Here is a 16,483-nt window from a genome sequence, read left to right on the forward strand (position 1 = left end):
TGTCGACTTCAGATCGTTAGACACTATCACCCCAAGGCCTCCTGCTCTGTGCACATCATCCCTTCACCCCCAACGCATACAGTTCTTTTGGATTACCACACCCCAGATGCATGACTCTGCACTTCTTGGCATTGAATCCCAGCTGCCATAATCTTTGACACTCTTCCAGCTTCCTTAAATCCAGTCTCATTCTCTGTACTGTTTCCAGCGTGGCCGCTCTGTTGCATAGTATCATCCACAAATAGACAAACTTTACCTTTTTTATTTATTTATTTATTTATTTTTAATTTTTATATACCGAAGTTCTTGTAGGGACTACAAATCACTCCGGTTTACATAAAACGAAGAACTGCTCAACAGAGAGCTGAACAGAGCTCAACAGAGAGCCTTCTATCCCTTCCGCAATGTCGCTCACAAAGATGATGAACAGAACCGGTCCCAACACGATCCCTGTGGCACTCCACTTAACACCATTCTCTCTTCAGAGTAGGTTCCATTTATCATCACCCGTTGTCTTCTATCCGTCAACCAGTTTGTAATCCATGCCAACACACTGGAACTAACTCCCAAGCTTCTCATTTTGTTGATGAGTCTTCTATGTGGGACCGTATCAAAAGCTTTACTAAAATCCAAATAAATTACATAGAGTGCTCTTCCCTGATCCAGTTCTCTAGTCATCCAATCAAAGAAATCAATTAGATTCATCTGACAGGACCTTCCCCTGGTGAATCCATGCTGCTTCTGATCAAGCAACCTCACCAGATTATAGATAGTTCACTATCCTTTCCTTCAGCAGAGTCTCCATTAATTTTCCCACCACAGAGGTGATGCTAACCAGCCTGCAGTTTCCGGTCTCTTCTCTGCTCCCACTCTTGTGAAGTGGGACCACCAACGCTCTTCTCCAGTCACTAGGCACTATACCTAGAAAATAGCCACTGCTGTTACTAATAACAGTAACATGGGATAGATTTAGTTTTTGGGAACATGCCAGGTTCTTATGGCCTGGAATGGCGACTGTTGGAGACAGGATGCTGGGCTTGATGGACCCTTGGTCTGACTCAGTATGGCATGTTCTTATGATCTTACTCTTTTTCCAGGGATCTATTCAACAGGACACACAGTGGACCCGCCAGCACATATCTGAGTTCCCTCAATATTCTGGGGTGAACCTCAATCGGGCCCCATGGCTTTGTCCACTTTCAGTTTTCTTAGCTCTTACTATACATTATCTTCCGTGAATGGAGTTTCATCTACTTCACCCCCTTCTACAATCTTGATAACAAGTGACTGTCCTTCTCCAGGGCCTTCCCTTAGTGAACACTGAACTGAAGTATTTGTTTAATATTTCTGCTAATTCATCATCTCTTTCCACCCATTGATCCTTATCCCTTTCAATTGCACTATACCACTATGGAACTTTCTCCTTTCTCTGATATATCTGAAAAATGTTTTGTCACCCTGCTTTATCTCCTTGGCAATCCTTTCCTCTGCCTGACATTTTGCTTTCTTGATTACTTTTTTCATCTTCCTCAGTTTTGCCAGATAATCCTCCCTGTGTTCCATTTTTTGGGATTCTTTATATTTCTTAAAAGCTGCTTTTTTTGCTTTTATTACATCAGCCACCTCCTTTGTGAACAAGATTGGATTCTTATTTCTCTTACTTTTGTTTACTTGTCTAACATAGATATTTGTTGCTTTTGTAATTGCTCCTTTTAGTTTGGCCCACTGTTGTTCGACCTCTCCCATTTTCTCCCAGTCTTCAAGTTCTGCCTCCAGATATTTCCCCATTTCTACAAAGTCTGTTTTTTTTGAAATTCAAAACTCGGGTCTTTCTGACACTTCTCGGGATCCTGTTTGCAACATCAAACCATACTATTTGAGGATCACTAGTGCTGAGGTGGGCACCCACCCGGAAATTAGAGACATTAGCCCCATTAGTGAACACTAGGTTAAGTATAACTCCCTCCCTCGTGGGTTCCATTACCATTTGTTTGAACAGAGCCACTTGCAGGGCATCCACTATCTCTCTCTACTTCTGTTAGATTCTGCAGAAGGGATTCTCCAGTCCACGTCCGGCAGATTAAAGTCACCAACAATCAATACTTCCCCCTTCTTTCCCATCTTTATAATGTCTTTGATCAGATCTCTGTCTAGTTTTTCCGTTTGAGTCGGAGGCCACTCCAGTAAAAATGGATATACTGTCATCTTTTTTTAGGGTGGCCCATAATGCTTCTTCTCTACCCCACTTTCCTTGCAGTTCACTTACTTGGATATTATTTTTTATATAATGTGCTACTCCTCTCCTTTTTTTGTCCTTTCTATCATTCCTTAACAATTTATAGCCCAGTATGGCCATATCCCAGTCATGAGAATCCATGAACCATGTCTGTGACAGCAACAACATCCAAGTCTGCCTCCACCATTAAGACCTGTAGGTCTGGGATTTTATTGCCCAAATTGCGAGCATCTGTAGTCATAGTTTTCCAATTTTTCTCCCTTGCTATGTTGTACTTCCTAGGAACCTTTTCTGTTTTTTTGAGCTGATTAGGAGTCCCTGCATTGTGGACACAAAAAACGTTTTGGTTGAGAAGTGACATTTCAATAGCTCCAAGAGGGAGGATTTGAACAGTCACTTCATTAAAGTTAACAAGTTGAAAGTCTGAAGTGCTCAGTCATACACAGAGCTTTATGGCAAGTGCTTTATGGGTACACAACACTAGCAGGTCTCCCCAGCATGGAGAGAGAAACCTTGACGCTGGCACTATGGCTTGCAGACTGAACTGTGCAAGCCACCTGTCATGTAACTGATGCACTCACATCCCTGATGGCCCCCCCGTATCAGTGGCATTTGCTGTAAACACATAGCTGGAGAGGGACTATAGAAAGAAGCAGTGCTCTTACCTACGAGCCAACCATCTTCAGAATTTTCAAACAGTCCAGACTGCCTAAATATAAAGGAATTGTGTGCAACTCTTGGGTACCTGGCGACCATGTCGAAAATGCACTGTCAGGCGTCACAGACCACTACACATTAATGGAGTTGAAGAGCTTTTATTTCGCCCGGTCGCAGGCAGCTGTGACCTCTCTTGCTCACCTCTTTTTTCCCTGCACAGTCAATCATTGGGAGAATGGCGGCCTCCGCTAACCACCGCCGACCTCCCCGGCATCCCCAGGATGGCGTAGGCACTAGGGATGTGAATCGGATCCGATATCGGATCCGATTCTGGTTCCGATTCACATCTCTATAGATGTGAATCGGATCCGATATCGGATGTGAATCGGATCCAATATCGGATCCGATTCACATCCCTAGTAGGCACTGCCGACCACCATCTTACTTCTGTAATCACCTAGGCGTGAGCGCACAAGCGCGCACGCAGGGCCTCCTTTTGTATACGTCATGGCGGGAACGAATTAACAAGGAGTTCTCTCGTTGTTAAATCCGCTCCACATCGGGATCCTTTGTTCCAGTATCTCCTCGTGGCATTGGACGCTCCGGGTACCTGCTCCTCAGGGGCCCTTCCGGGTCTTCGCTATCAGCTCCTCAAAGGGCCTTCTGCTTTGGACTTCTCCTGACCCGATCCTCGGGTTTCCTTTCCTGGGACTTCCTCGTGTGAGTACCTTCTTCAACTTCCTACGATATCTACATTGCTGGACTCTCCACGGTGTACCCCGTGCCACTACCGTTCTTCAGTATAACTCTTCTGGCTATCCTGAGCTACAGGTATTGCTGCTACTACTCAAAATCCTCGGCATACCCCGTGCTGCGGGCCACTACCGGATCTGCACTCTGTGGTATCTACATCTATCTACAGGATTCTCCTGGTGTACCCCGCGCTGCGGGCCACTACCAGACCTGCTCATCTACAGCATCACCCTGAGTTGATTCTGCTCAAGAACTGTGTTTATTGCATTCCCCGCTCCTCGGGTTATGCATTATTCTTTTCTCCCTAATAAAGTCTCTCTCACAGCTGTGTTCTACGTCGCTGAGACCACGCCCAATGAAGGTGAGGCTCACAGGGCTCCTCCCTGTGGGCGGAGACATCTCTCACCTCAGCCCGGGGTTCACAATTACCTTCAAAACCATAACAAATAAATTGGATACAGATAACCTTTTACTGGAATTAGTCAAACCATTCCATCCCATTAACATGATACATGGTATTGTGTGGAGAAAATGGATGGGAAAGAACTGGGGTTATTGGTTTATGGTTTTGAAGTGGGCTTAGAGGTGGTGGAGAAGCTTCTTTCATAGATTGAGTCGGGTTTCCCTCTTCTTGAGCATGATAGGTAATCCAGACTTTCCTGCAGAAATGGATAGTTCCGCTTTCCTGACGTACAGAGAGAAAGGATTATACTGTTTAAGGAAGTTTGTACATCCTGAGCATGTTTGTCTTTATTCCTTTCAACAACTATAAGAGGAATGGGAAATATCCAATAGAGATTTTTTTTGCTTTTCTGCAAGTGTGGCATTATTGTATGAGCATCATGGATGGGGATGTGAATAAATAAATTTTACGGATGAGGAAGATTATTTTGTAGATATAAGGCCAAAGTTTAATAAACTCAGGATTTGGATGCTGCAACTTAAGCAAGGTTACTCCAATACTCGGTTCAGCAAATAAGCATAATTGTGGGGGCCAGACCTTGGTTATTCGTTGGAAGCAGAAAATACAAAGGTGGCATTCTTTGCACTGTATGAATACCTAAAGCCATCAAACTTGAGGGAAACCCAACTGAAAATTCTCCATCATATTTACCTCACTAGAGCACTGGGTGTCAAAATACAGCTGTGGGATTTGGAATTATCTTTAAAATGTAATAATCACAGGGGTACATTATGCCACATGCTTACAGAATGCCAGAAATTGCAAGTTTTCTGGAGTTAGGTGCATGGGTTTTTGAGTCGCTTGTTATGACTCAGATATTGTGTGGAATGGAAAAATATCTTACCTGATTATATTTGATAGATCATTGGGGATCTCTGCAGGAGACATGAGGCTGATTAGTGTTACCTTGATATTGGCAAAAAAGATTGTGCTATCACATTGGAACACTGATGAGTTACCTGTATTTCATGTGTGGGAAATCAGAAATACGGATCTTTGCACGTACGGAACAAATGAGGCAGAAATCAATTATTGGAAAGAAAGCTGTACTGCAACAAAAAAGTTATTTTTTATTGTGGGAAAAAGCCTATACTTTATTATAATGATCAACCAAGGGTATTACCAATGCTACTCCCTGGGTGAATGGTGGAGAGAGAGTTTGAGTGAGTTGAATGGATGTGTATGAGTGAAGTTAACACAATAAAAAACTGATTAATGGGAAGTTCAAATTGTTTATTTTCAATATGATTGTTACAGAATCACATATTCTTGTAACAGGCGTATGTAAGGAAAACTCCACTGCTCCAAGCCTCTGTACTCTGGAATGCCACTTAGATGCAGGGGTAACCACAATAACTATTGAAAAACACAAAACACAGGTGGCAGAATAAAAAATAAAAGCACAGATTCCACTTTGGTGTTCAAAGTAAAAGTTTACTTGCAGAAAAACAAGATCGCAACCAGCATGGAAACATCAAACTGCATAAAAATCAAAATAGTCAAAACTGGTTTCTGTGTCCCTGTTGCACCACCATCCAGGCTTAATGATCCCTTCCAACTGGAGAGTAGGGTACTGGGCAGCACCAGCGTAAACAAGGAAAATGGGAAGTACCAAAATCCAAAAATAACAGTCTATGAATATCACACTCTCTATAAATCTCCTTACTTTTGGCTTTTGCATTGCAATGAGTTTAAAAATTAGCAATAGCCTTTCCGGTTACAGGGGAGAGCCCTATCTTCCAGACTGGTCAATTGAAAGTCCAAAAATCTTCAAATCTAATGCAGATTCCTCTTCCAATCAAAACTCCAAGGGGTGAGGCTATGACCATTCATGAAATTCCACTCCCACTTCTCTCCCTTTCTTCTCCAGGCCTGAGGAGCCAACAGGGATCTCCACCAAATCCACACCCTCTCTCTTCCTGTTACGCCTGCCCTCTGACTCTGAGCATGCTCATGGGGATATTTATATCCTACACAAGCTTCCCAGAAAAAGGTGGGATTAATGCAAGGAGAGGGTTCAAAAATGCAAACATTACTCCCACTGCCCATAGCTGGAGAAACTGGTCTGGATTGAAATAGTGAAGGGCATAGCCCTGTCACACTCCAGAGAGGGATTCTTAGGGTTTCCAACTATAATGGGATTATTTAGAGTCCAAAAGACACGAATGCAAGTAGTAGAATAACAACAAATAATAAGCATTCCAAAAATTGTCAAACATTCAAATACTGACAGTGACACTTCCGATTAAGCTGCTGAAGGATCTTCATAACACCCATACGTGCTATTGTGTTATGCACAAAATGCCCGGGTCAAGCTTAATCATTGGTCCTGGCTAACTTTCTTTTTTTTTTTTTTTTTCAATTTTCGCCCTGATGCAGTTCTCTACTGGAAACATGACGTTCATGTCGGGTGCAAAGTTCACTGTCCACTGCTGCTTTGAAATAGAATACGTTCTCTCGGAAAATTTCAAGGGAAGTAATTCATATTTTGGGGCAGATTTTAATACCTGCGCATGCGGCCTACATTTGTGCGCGCTACCCAGCGAGCACAAATGTACGCCCGATTTTTTAATATGCGTGCGCAGCCACGCGCATGTTATAAAATCAGGGGTCAGCGCGCGCAAGGGGGTGCACACTAGTGCACTTTACGCGTGCCAAGCCCTAGGGGAGCCCCGATGGCTTTCCCCGTTCCCTCCGAGGCCGTTCCGAAATCGGAACGGCCTCGGAGGGAAGTTTCCTTCTGCCCCCCCCCACCTTCCCCTCCCTTCCCCTATCTAACCCGCTTCCCCAGCCCTACCTAAATCTCCCCTACCTTTATTTTGTTTTTTCGGCAGGAGTAACTTGCGTGTGCTGGCCAGCTGCCGGCGCGCGATCCCCAGCAGAGCCACTGTGCCGGAGGCCTTGGTGCTGCCCCCGCCCTGCCCCCACCCCTTTCACAAAGCCCCGGGACATACGCACGTCATCAGGCCTATGCAAAATAGGCTCGGCGCGCGTAACCCTTTTAAAATCCACCCCTTTATGCGCAAAACTTGAAAAAAAAAATGAAAATTAGCCAGGACCAATGAAGTGTCACTGTCGGTATTTGAATGTTTGATACAATTTCCTTTGTGCTTATTATTTGTTGTCATGGGATTATTTAGCCCAAGTCTGACTATTGATGAACTCAGAACCATGCACACAGACAAAATATACAAAGGCATGGAGAGGCATGTCCCTGGTCCCAAGTTACTTTACCACTGGCATAACTGAAGCCAGGCACATCTGAGATCACAGGCTAACAGACCTCTGACACAATCCCTTACTATGTGGCCATTCAGCAATATCACATAAAAGACTTTTTCAACACACAAAGAAGGAAGAAGAAGAAAAAAGAAGCCACCCAGATGAACACACTGTGCCCCTGCAGTTGGCAGCTTTATGTAAGAATGTGCTACACTGTATTATTAGTATTTTTATCCCTATATATGAATCATTTCTTATTGCATTATTATTATAACCAAGCCATATAATAAAACCAACTACCTGGGATGAATTTATGGTTACTGTTCCTAAAGGGCGAGAGGGATGCGATTGCGGCCTCCTTAGATGTCCCCTAAACTGCCTTGTGTGACGTATCCACTCAGTACATAAGAACATAAGAACATAAGAAAATGCCATACTGGGTCAGACCAAGGGTCCATCAAGCCCAGCATCCTGTTTCCAACAGTGGCCAATCCAGGCCATAAGAACCTGGCAAGTACCCAAAAACTAAGTCTATTCCATGTAACCATTGCTAATGGCAGTGGCTATTCTCTAAGTGAACATAATAGCAGGTAATGGACTTCTCCTCCAAGAACTTATCCAATCCTTTTTTAAACACAGCTATACTAACTGCACGAACCACATTCTCTGGCAACAAATTCCAGAGTTTAATTGTGCGTTGAGTAAAAAAGAACTTTCTCCGATTAGTTTTAAATGTGCCCCATGCTAACTTCATGGAGTGTCCCCTAGTCCTTCTACTATCCGAAAGAGTAAATAACCGATTCACATCTACCCGTTCTAGACCTCTCATGATTTTAAACACCTCTATCATATCCCCCCTCAGTCGTCTCTTCTCCAAGCTGAAAAGTCCTAACCTCTTTAGTCTTTCCTCATAGGGGAGTTGTTCCATTCCCCTTATCATTTTGGTAGCCCTTCTCTGTACCTTCTCCATCGCAATTATATCTTTTTTGAGATGCGGCGACCAGAATTGTACACAGTATTCAAGGTGCGGTCTCACCATGGAGCGATACAGAGGCATTATGACATTTTCTGTTTTATTCATCATTCCTTTTCTAATAATTCCCAACATTCTGTTTGCTTTTTTGACTGCCGCAGCACACTGAACCAACGATTTCAATGTGTTATCCACTATGACACCTAGATCTCTTTCTTGGGTTGTAGCACCTAATATGGAACCCAACATCGTGTAATTATAGCATGGGTTATTTTTCCCTATATGCATCACCTTGCACTTATCCACATTAAATTTCATCTGCCATTTGGATGCCCAATTTTCCAGTCTCACAAGGTCTTCCTGCAATTTATCACAATCTGCTTGTGATTTAACTACTCTGCACAATTTTGTGTCATCTGCAAATTTGATTATCTCACTCGTCGTATTTCTTTCCAGATCATTTATAAATATATTGAACAGTAAGGGTCCCAACACAGATCCCTGAGGCACTCCACTGTCCACTCCCTTCCACTGAGAAAATTGCCCATTTAATCCTACTCTCTGTTTCCTGTCTTTTAGCCAGTTTGCAATCCACGAAAGGACATCGCCACCTATCCCATGACTTTTTACTTTTCCTAGAAGCCTCTCATGAGGAACTTTGTCAAACGCCTTCTGAAAATCCAAGTATACTACATCTACCGGTTCACCTTTATCCACATGTTTATTAACTCCTTCAAAAAAGTGAAGCAGATTTGTGAGGCAAGACTTGCCCTGGGTAAAGCCATGCTGACTTTGTTCCATTAAACCATGTCTTTCTATATGTTCTGTGATTTTGATGTTTATAACACTTTCCACTTTCCAGTAGGCCCTTTCATACCAAAGAACCCATAACATTTACCAAAAGGGACACCGACTAAGTGGGATAGGACTGAGAAAAGACATTTTGGACTGATTTTCTTTGAAGATTTTCTGAGGATTTAGTTTTGTAACTTGGACTTTAAAGTATTTTTGGTTACAGTAATAATTTTTTTTTGGAACACGCCACTCAAGTGTCCAGCCTGTTTCTTCTGAGTCGATGAAGCCGACAAGCGTGGACATCTAAGGGAGGATGCATCCCCACAAACAGTGCGAGACTTATGTGGGATTCCCCAGCCCTGAGCCCAGGGCGCCAGAGGTTTACCCTTGCTGTTCGGTAAACCCCAGCACTTTGGTCACCCAGCAGACTGTATTAAGAGGGGCTCTGGGGATAACAGTATGCATTCTGGGATGTCACCAAAGAGGGTTAGACATGGTTAAAAATATTTGTAGCGCATGAGCTTCCGAAACTACAAAATCGCATATGAACATATGTGAATCATGAATCAGTGTACCAAATGAATCAGTGTAACACATTCTTACATATGCATACAATGACCATGTCGTCAAAACTGTAATCTATGAAGGTTGTACCAAACTTCTTTGTATGCCAAGAATTATAATTTGTAAAGTATGAGGCCAATATTCAAAAATCCAGAAAACGGATAACCTATCCTGCTAAAGTTAGCCACATAAGTTATCTGGGTTATTCAGTGGGATAAATGTTTCACTGAATATCCCCTATTGAAGATATCCATAGCCAGATAACTTTAAATCTAACTGGATATTTTTTGAACATCGCCAGTTAGATATATAGTTATCCAGCTATAGTTAGTCAGATAACGCTAAAGTTAGCTGACTATATTCAAAAGAATACAGTCAATTAAGTACTGAGCTGCAGGCTTTAAAAAAAGAAGAGTGCAGACCTACTGGCACTTTCACAACTCCGCCTTCTCACTCGAGCTCCAAATGCATGGCACTGTCAGCAGAGCATGCCGCCTCCCTCCCCCCCAAATCCCCTCCATGTAACACATATAAAAAATAAAAGGGACGGTGTTTCCCCCATCCCCGCACACTCCCAGGTTCCATCAAATTTGTAACAAATTGTACTCTCCAGGGAACCTCTCCCTCCCTCGTCCACACTCCCACCGCAAGCCTAAACCTCCCACCCATCCAATATCTTCAATCTGTCCTTTCTTCAGCCCGGACGTTCAACGTAGAACTTCCAGTGTAGCTCCCTAGTGATGGCAGAAGCACCAGGCCAAGTCATGGTAGGCTGCTACCACGGTCCAGGCTGAAGAAAGCATTGACTGAAGGTACTTAGAAGGGTGGGAGAATCAGGGTTGGTTTGGGGTTGGGATTGGGGAGGGGGAGTGGAGAGGGAGTGGAAGGGAGCCCTGAAGGGTACTATTTGTTACAAATTTGATGGGACCCAGAAGGAGGCAGAGAGGAAGGTAGAGGGGAGACCAGCACTGGCCCTGGTTCCTTTATTTTTATATTTATATGGAGGAAGTTTGGGGAGGAGAGAGACTACAGGCTCGGCCCAGCAGGGTCAAGCATTTGGAGCTCAGGTGAGGGAAGGAAGGGATGGTTCCAGTAGATCCGTGTTTTGTTTTGCTTTTAAAACCCCACAAGCATAGCACTTAACTGGCTATATTCTTTTGAATATAGCCGGTAAAAGCGAAAGTCATCTGGGAACCCATTCCCGGGTAACTTTAGACCTGCTCTCAAGCACATCTTAAGTTAGCCAAATAACTTATTCAGTTAACTCCAAATATCAGAGACTAGTTATTCGGCTAACTCAACCCCATCTCAGAACGCTCCTCAAAATACTCCTTTCTTATTCAGCTAAATATCAGCCACATAATGACTTATCTAGCTAACTTTTAGCTGGATAAGCAAGAGGAATATTCAAAAGTTGCCATTTAGCTGAATAACTTGTGACTTTTCTGGCGAAATGGCTTTGAATATTGACTTCTCTGTGTTTGCTTACCACAACTTCTTCGTTTTTTGAAATTCTTGGAACTGAAATGAGTCGAAACTGACTGCGTCTTACTGTGTCATCACCATCAAATATTTTTAAATTTTGTTTACCTAAAAGGAAAAAAACATGTTAACGTTTATTATAAATTAAGCTGAAATTGATCAAAATCAAGAATGAGAAAAAATTAATAACATTCAGTACAACAACATTGAACATGTAATTTCTGATAGATTAAGGAGTTCAAAATACACTTGCTGGACAACAGAACAGAGCAGGAAGGAGCCATCTACCCTACCGCTTGCTGGACTTCTATTCCATGCTACTGTTTCTAGTAATAGCAGTGGCTATTTTTTCCTAAGTCAACTTAATTAATAGCAGGTAATGGACTTCTCCTCCAATAACTTATCCAATCCTTTTTTAAACACAGCTACACTAACTGCACTAACCACATCCTCTGGCATCAAATTCCAGAATTTAATTGTGTGTTGAGTGAAACAGAACTTTCTCTGATTAATTTTAAATGTGCCACATGCTAACTTCATGGAGTGCCCCCTAGTCTTTCTATTATCCAAAAAAGTAAATAATTGATTCACATTAACCTGTTCTAGACCTCTCATGATTTTAAACAACTCTATCATATCCCCCCCCTCAGCCATCTCTTCCCCAAGCTGAAAAGTCCTAACCTCTTTGGTCTTTACTCAAAGGGGAGCTGTTCCATTCAATTAATCATTTTAGTCACCCTTCTCTGTACCTTCTCCATCGCAACTATATCTTTGAGATGCGGCAACCAGAATTGTACACAGTATTCAAGGTGCGGTCTCACCATGGAGCGCTACAGAGACATTATGACATTTTCTGTTTTATTCACCATTCCCTTTCTAATAATTCCCAACATTCTGTTTGCTTTTTTGACTGCCACAGCACACTGAGCCGATGATTTCAATGTGTTATCCATTATGACACCTAGATCTCTTTCTTGGGTGGTATCTCCTAATAAGGAACCTAACATTGTGTAACTATAGCATGGGTTATTTTTCTCTATATGCATCACCTTGCAATTATCCACATTAAATTTCATCTGCCATTTGGATGCCCAATTTTCCAGTCTCAGAAGGTCTTCCAGCAATTTATCACAATCTGCTTGTGATTTAACTACTCTGAACAATTTTGTATCATCTGCAAATTTGATTACCTCACTTGTATTTTTTTCCAGATCATTTATAAATATATTGGAAAGTACGGGTCCCAATACAGATACCTGAGGCACTCCACTGCCCACTCCCTTCCACTGAGAAAATTGTCCATATAATCCTACTCCATGTTTCCTGTCTTTTAGCAAGTTTGTAATCCATAAAGGACATCGCCACCTATCCCATGATTTTTTACTTTTCCTAGAAGCCTCTCATGAGGAACTTTGTCAAACGCCTTCTGAAAATCCAAATATACTACATCTACCGATTCACCTTTATCTACATGTTTTTTAACTCCTTCAAAAAAATGAAGCAGATTTGTGAGGCAAGACTTGCCTTGGGTAAAGCCACGCTGACTTTGTTTCATTAAACCATGTCTTTCTATATGTTCTGTGGTTTTGATATTTAGACCACTTTCCACTATTTTCCTGGCACTGAAGTCAGGCTAATGTAACCCCTTTTTAAATATTGGTGTTATATTAGCTACCTTCCAGTCTTCAGGTACAATGGATGATTTTAATGATAGGTTACAAATTTTTACTAATAGGTCTGAAATTTCATTTTTGAGTTCCTTCAGAACTCTGGGGTGTATACCATCCGGTCCAGGTGATTTACTACTCTTCAGTTTATCAATCAGGCCTACCACATCTTCTAGGTTCACCGTGATTTGGTTCAGTCCATCTGAATCATTACCTATGAAAACCTTCTCTGATACGGGTATCTCCCCAACATCCTCTTCAGTAAACACTGAAGCAAAAAAATCATTTAGTCTTTCCACGATGGCCTTATCTTCTCTAATTGCCCCTTAAAACCCTCGATCATCTAATGGTCTAACTGACTCCCTCACAGGCTTTCTGCTTCGGAAATATTTTAAAACGTTTTTTCTTTGAGTTTTTGCCTCTACGGCCAACTTCTTTTCAAATTCTCTCTTAGCCTGTCTTATCAATGTCTTACATTTAACTTGCCAATGCTTATGCATTATCCTATTTTCTTCTGTTGGATCTTTCTTCCAATTTTTGAATGAAGATCTTTTGGCTAAAATAGCTTCTTTCACCTCTCCTTTTAACCATGCCAGGGATCGTTTTGCCTTCTTTCCACCTTTCTTAATGTGTGGAATACATCTAGACTATGCTGCTAGGATAGTATTTTTTAACAATGACCACACCTCTTGCAAACTTTTTACCTTTGTAGCTGCTCCTCTCAGTTTTTTTCTATTTTTCTCATTTTATCAAAGTTTCCCTTTTGAAAGTTTAGCACAAGAGCCGTGGATTTGATTATTGTCTCCCTTCCAGTCATTAATTCAAATTTGATCATATTATGATCACCATTGCAAAGTGGCCCCACGACCATTACCACTTTCACCAAATCCTGTGCTCCACTGAGAATTAGATCTAAAATTGCTCCCTCGCTTGTCGGTTCCTGAACCAATTGCTCAATAAAGCTGTCATTTATTCCATCCAGGAACTTTATCTCTCTAGCAAGTCCCAATGATACATTTACCCAGTCAATATTGGGGTAATTGAAATCTCCCATTATTACCGCACTACCAATTTGGTTAGCTTCCCTAATTAGAAGAACATAAGAACATGCCATACTGGGTCAGACCAAAGGTCCATCAAGCTCAGCATCCTGTTTCCAACAGTGGCCAATCCAGGCCATAAGAACTCAGTCTCATCATCTTGACCAGGTGGACGGTAGTATACTCCTATCACTATAGTCTTCCCCAGCATACAAGGGGTTTCTACCCATAAAGATTTGATTGTGCATTTAGTCTCATGCAGGATGTTTATCCTGTTGGACTCTATGCCATCCCGGTTTATCTCAGCTCAGTGTTTGGACAGTGTTATATGCAGAAGCTGCCTTCCTCCTGGAGACCCGGGCCTGGTCTGGTTATTCCCATCTGGATCCCAGCTCTTATTCTCCAGTCTCTGGTTATGCTCTCTGAGCTCCATCTGCCCTGCACGATTCCGCCCATAGAGTGTACTCTTCTTAGTGGATTTAAAGTGGACCAGGTGATTAGCTTGGTCCTGCACAAGTAATGTAGGGGAACACTAGAGGCACTCTCTCACATACCCCTCCCCTCAGCTTGGACCCATCCAGCCAAGTATCCTCTCTCCCTTCTGGATCCTGTCCAGCAGAGTCCAAAATATCCCATTCCCCTTCCTCTGGCTTCCCACCAGCTACTCTTGAGAACAGGGACCCCCATCTCTTAGGATTACTCTCGACAGCGTCACGACCATCACCCAGTGTTCCGTTCACGCAGTGTACATCTACAGTCCTTTGAGTCCTTTACTGACTCTGGGTTCTAATTCCACCCCGATGGAGCTTTATGGACCGAATGGAGAACAAGTGCTTGTTGCTCTATAATCAGCTGTACCCACATCCTGGCAACTGGTATCTCTGATGTAGAGACCCTGTTTGGCTCCTCTGTATCCTCAGTTGCTGGAGTCTCCACAGTGACATCCTCTGGACTCTCCGTGGACTCTTCCTCCACTGTACACTCTGCAGTGCATCCCCCTGTGCTCTCCGCAGTTTCTTCCTCTGTACACTCTAGCCACCCACCTATGCCACTCGCTGGCTCCCTGGAGACTCACTCACTTGAGTCTCTGCAGTAACACCCACCGTGTTGCCCTCTCCAGAGCTCTCTGTGACCCCTCTCTCAGGGTTCTTCACCACCCCCTTTCTTGGGGCTTCTCACAGGAGCAGTCTCCAGACTGGTGTTTGGGCACACTATAGGGTCTTCCTCAGAACCACCTGTAGCGCCATCCTCTGGCCAATTGGTGTTGCAGCCTGCTGGCCACTCTATGTTGCCACTTCTTGACAAGGCCACAAGGCTCCACTCCAAATAGAAGTTGTCCACGTCCCAGTGTGCTTCCTGATTCTGCTTTTGCTCAGCCCAGGCCTGTTGACTCCTTGCAAGGCTCTCCTGTAACTTCCTATCTCCCTCCTGGAGTTTCTGGATCAGTGTTTGCCAGCTTCCTTCAGTCATGCTCTCAAATTGCTGCATTCTGATGCTGCACACCTTCCCTGCAGAATGGCTTGCTTGCTGGAAGAGGGAACCAGCCCTGCTTCCGTTCACTGCACTCACAGCCCACTCTGGCAGCTTTTCCTGGGCCACACCCTGTTCAGCACAGCCCTGCTGCACCAGTGTTCCCTCCCTCTTTTCTTTTTTCACAGCAAAAATTAGTAAAAAAAAAAAAAAAGGCCTACATAACCAGCAATAACTAAATCAATTTTAAGACCTAGCTACCTCCAGCTGGGCTTCTCCTGTTAGCCAGTACAAACTTACCACTTCCTGGCTGTTCTTGTAACCAGGCCCACACAGTTTCCTCTCTACCTGAAGCCTTAAACTTTGGGGGTTTTGGAGGTAGAAAGGAGAAAGAAACCTGAGAAGTGTGGTGAGAGAGGTTCCGGAGGCATTAACGGGGGTGCGTTGGATCTTGACGGCCCTGATGGCGGGTACATCCGGGAACCTCCTCTGTGATGTAAGTGGAAAGCAACACCCAGGGACTACTAAACCTGCCCATTTGCACTGACTTTCTGAGGTGGAAAGGAGAAAGAAAGCTGAGAAGTGTGGTGAGAGAGATTCAGGAGGCATTAACTGGGATGTGTTGGATCTCAATGGCCCCGACGGCAGGTACATCTGGGAACCTCCTCTGTGACGTCAGTGGAAAGCGACGCCCAGTAACTATAAAACCTGCCCATTTGTGGCGCATCGCCGAAGCCGCGTGCGCCGAAGGGATGCATGGCTTTGTTACAACTTCAGTAGTAATATTGTAACATTGTAATTCTTCTACATTTTTGCCAAATTAGTTTAAAAGGAGGGTTTTTTTTATTTGACTTTCTCCTTGAGTGGAACTTCTTCTCTCCTCTTTTAACTCCTTGAAGCCTCCTACTGGATTCAAGCAAGTATTGTGGTGTTGTGTTCCGCGGTTGCGGACAGCCGCAGCCACGGTTCCCCTACCTGACCCACGACCCGGCGCGGCAACTTCGGGGGAGACGCCAGTGGCCCAATGCCCGCCAGTCCCGTGCGTCGGTGAGGCCCTCTGCAGTGGACACCAGGCTGGGAGCCATCCCTGCTCCTCCCTCGCGGCGTCGGGCAGCCTTTCCTCCGTGGCCGAAATCCAAGATGGCTGCCGCCATCTTAGGC

At 43.6% G+C, this 16,483-nt stretch overlaps 1 protein-coding gene across 1 annotated transcript in view; it reads right to left on the reverse strand.

Moving 5' to 3' along the window:
• The window catches only part of DGKQ (diacylglycerol kinase theta), a 513,416-nt gene that overhangs the window by 298,211 nt on the left and 198,722 nt on the right, over positions 1-16,483 (reverse strand). Inside the window, exon 8 of the mRNA XM_029602759.1 lies at positions 11,153-11,253. Coding sequence (XP_029458619.1) covers positions 11,153-11,253 — 101 coding nt within the window. The remainder of the gene's footprint in view (positions 1-11,152; positions 11,254-16,483) is intronic.

The sequence above is a fragment of the Rhinatrema bivittatum genome, chromosome 1 (assembly GCF_901001135.1).
Source record: "Rhinatrema bivittatum chromosome 1, aRhiBiv1.1, whole genome shotgun sequence".
NCBI lineage: Eukaryota > Metazoa > Chordata > Amphibia > Gymnophiona > Rhinatrematidae > Rhinatrema > Rhinatrema bivittatum.